Source organism: Arachis duranensis, chromosome 10 (genome assembly GCF_000817695.3).
Source record: "Arachis duranensis cultivar V14167 chromosome 10, aradu.V14167.gnm2.J7QH, whole genome shotgun sequence".
In the NCBI taxonomy this organism is placed as follows: Eukaryota; Viridiplantae; Streptophyta; class Magnoliopsida; order Fabales; family Fabaceae; genus Arachis; species Arachis duranensis.
This window is the reverse complement of record NC_029781.3, coordinates 96,472,137-96,473,089: the sequence shown is the minus strand read 5'-3', so window position 1 is coordinate 96,473,089 and position 953 is coordinate 96,472,137. Positions and strand designations below refer to the sequence as shown.

The 953-nt window shown below is 27.1% G+C and overlaps 1 protein-coding gene across 1 annotated transcript in view; it reads left to right on the top strand.

Moving 5' to 3' along the window:
- Nucleotides 1–612: 612 nt before the first annotated feature.
- LOC107471083 (probable prolyl 4-hydroxylase 6) overlaps nt 613–953 on the top strand; it is a gene marked incomplete in the record, with an annotated part of 3,352 nt that continues 3,011 nt past the window's right edge. Inside the window, 1 exon segment of the mRNA XM_021132508.2 lies at nt 613–952. Within this exon segment, the coding sequence (XP_020988167.1) occupies nt 871–952 (82 nt within the window).

Here is a 953-nt window from a genome sequence, read left to right as displayed (position 1 = left end):
TCAAAAAACTTTATAAAAAATTTAATTTTTAATTTATTTATTATTTATTATTAAAATAAAACTTTAAAATTTTTATTTATAATATATAAACACCATTTCAACCTAAAGAAAATAACATACTCGTAAAAAAAATTGAATTCACCAAAAACAGTTATACAGTACAATAAGAAGCATCTATAGTAATTTCATATAATTCAAGACCACATATGCTTCTTTTCATTTTTTTGTACTTTTTCTCATCTCATTCAGTTTTCCATAAATTCTTAACAATCCAATAATATAACCAACTGCAGTAATATTATGATCAAGTTTATACTCACACGTTTTAATAAAAATGACCATATTCAGATATTGAGTCATTAATTTGTCCATTATGTATATCTCAGATATTGAATTCGTATTTTATTTTTGCATATATTTGCGATACTGAGATTTTATTTAACTTTTCTGATATAGATTAAGGTCTCACTATCCTTCAATAACCGAGATGCGGCTAATTATATATTTATGTAATTATATGGAGTTTTATATATTTTTATAAATTTTATATTTATTTAATTTAAATAAAAAAAACCCTTATTATTTAGTGTTTATTTATTTGTGTGTGTTATGAGTTAAGACAAAGGGAGGAAGAAGAAGCTTCCAGAAAGTAAACAGTGTTGGGAGATTAGAAAATTAGAAAAACACAGAGAGAAGCTCAAACCCGAAGCCATTACCCAAATCCAGTGGGCGGTTTTCATTGTACTTCGTTGAATTTATTGTCACGAAAAAAACGACATCATACAATCTAAAGAAGAATTCACACTTTTCCCCTTCTCTCAAACCCTAATTCCTCAAAATTAATTTCATCAATTTCTTTGATTTTGCGCAATGCTGCTGTCTCGTCGCCATTTCCTTCTCCATTTCATATCTTTCCTCTTTCTCTTCGCCGATCTCTCTGTTTCCTCAATTCT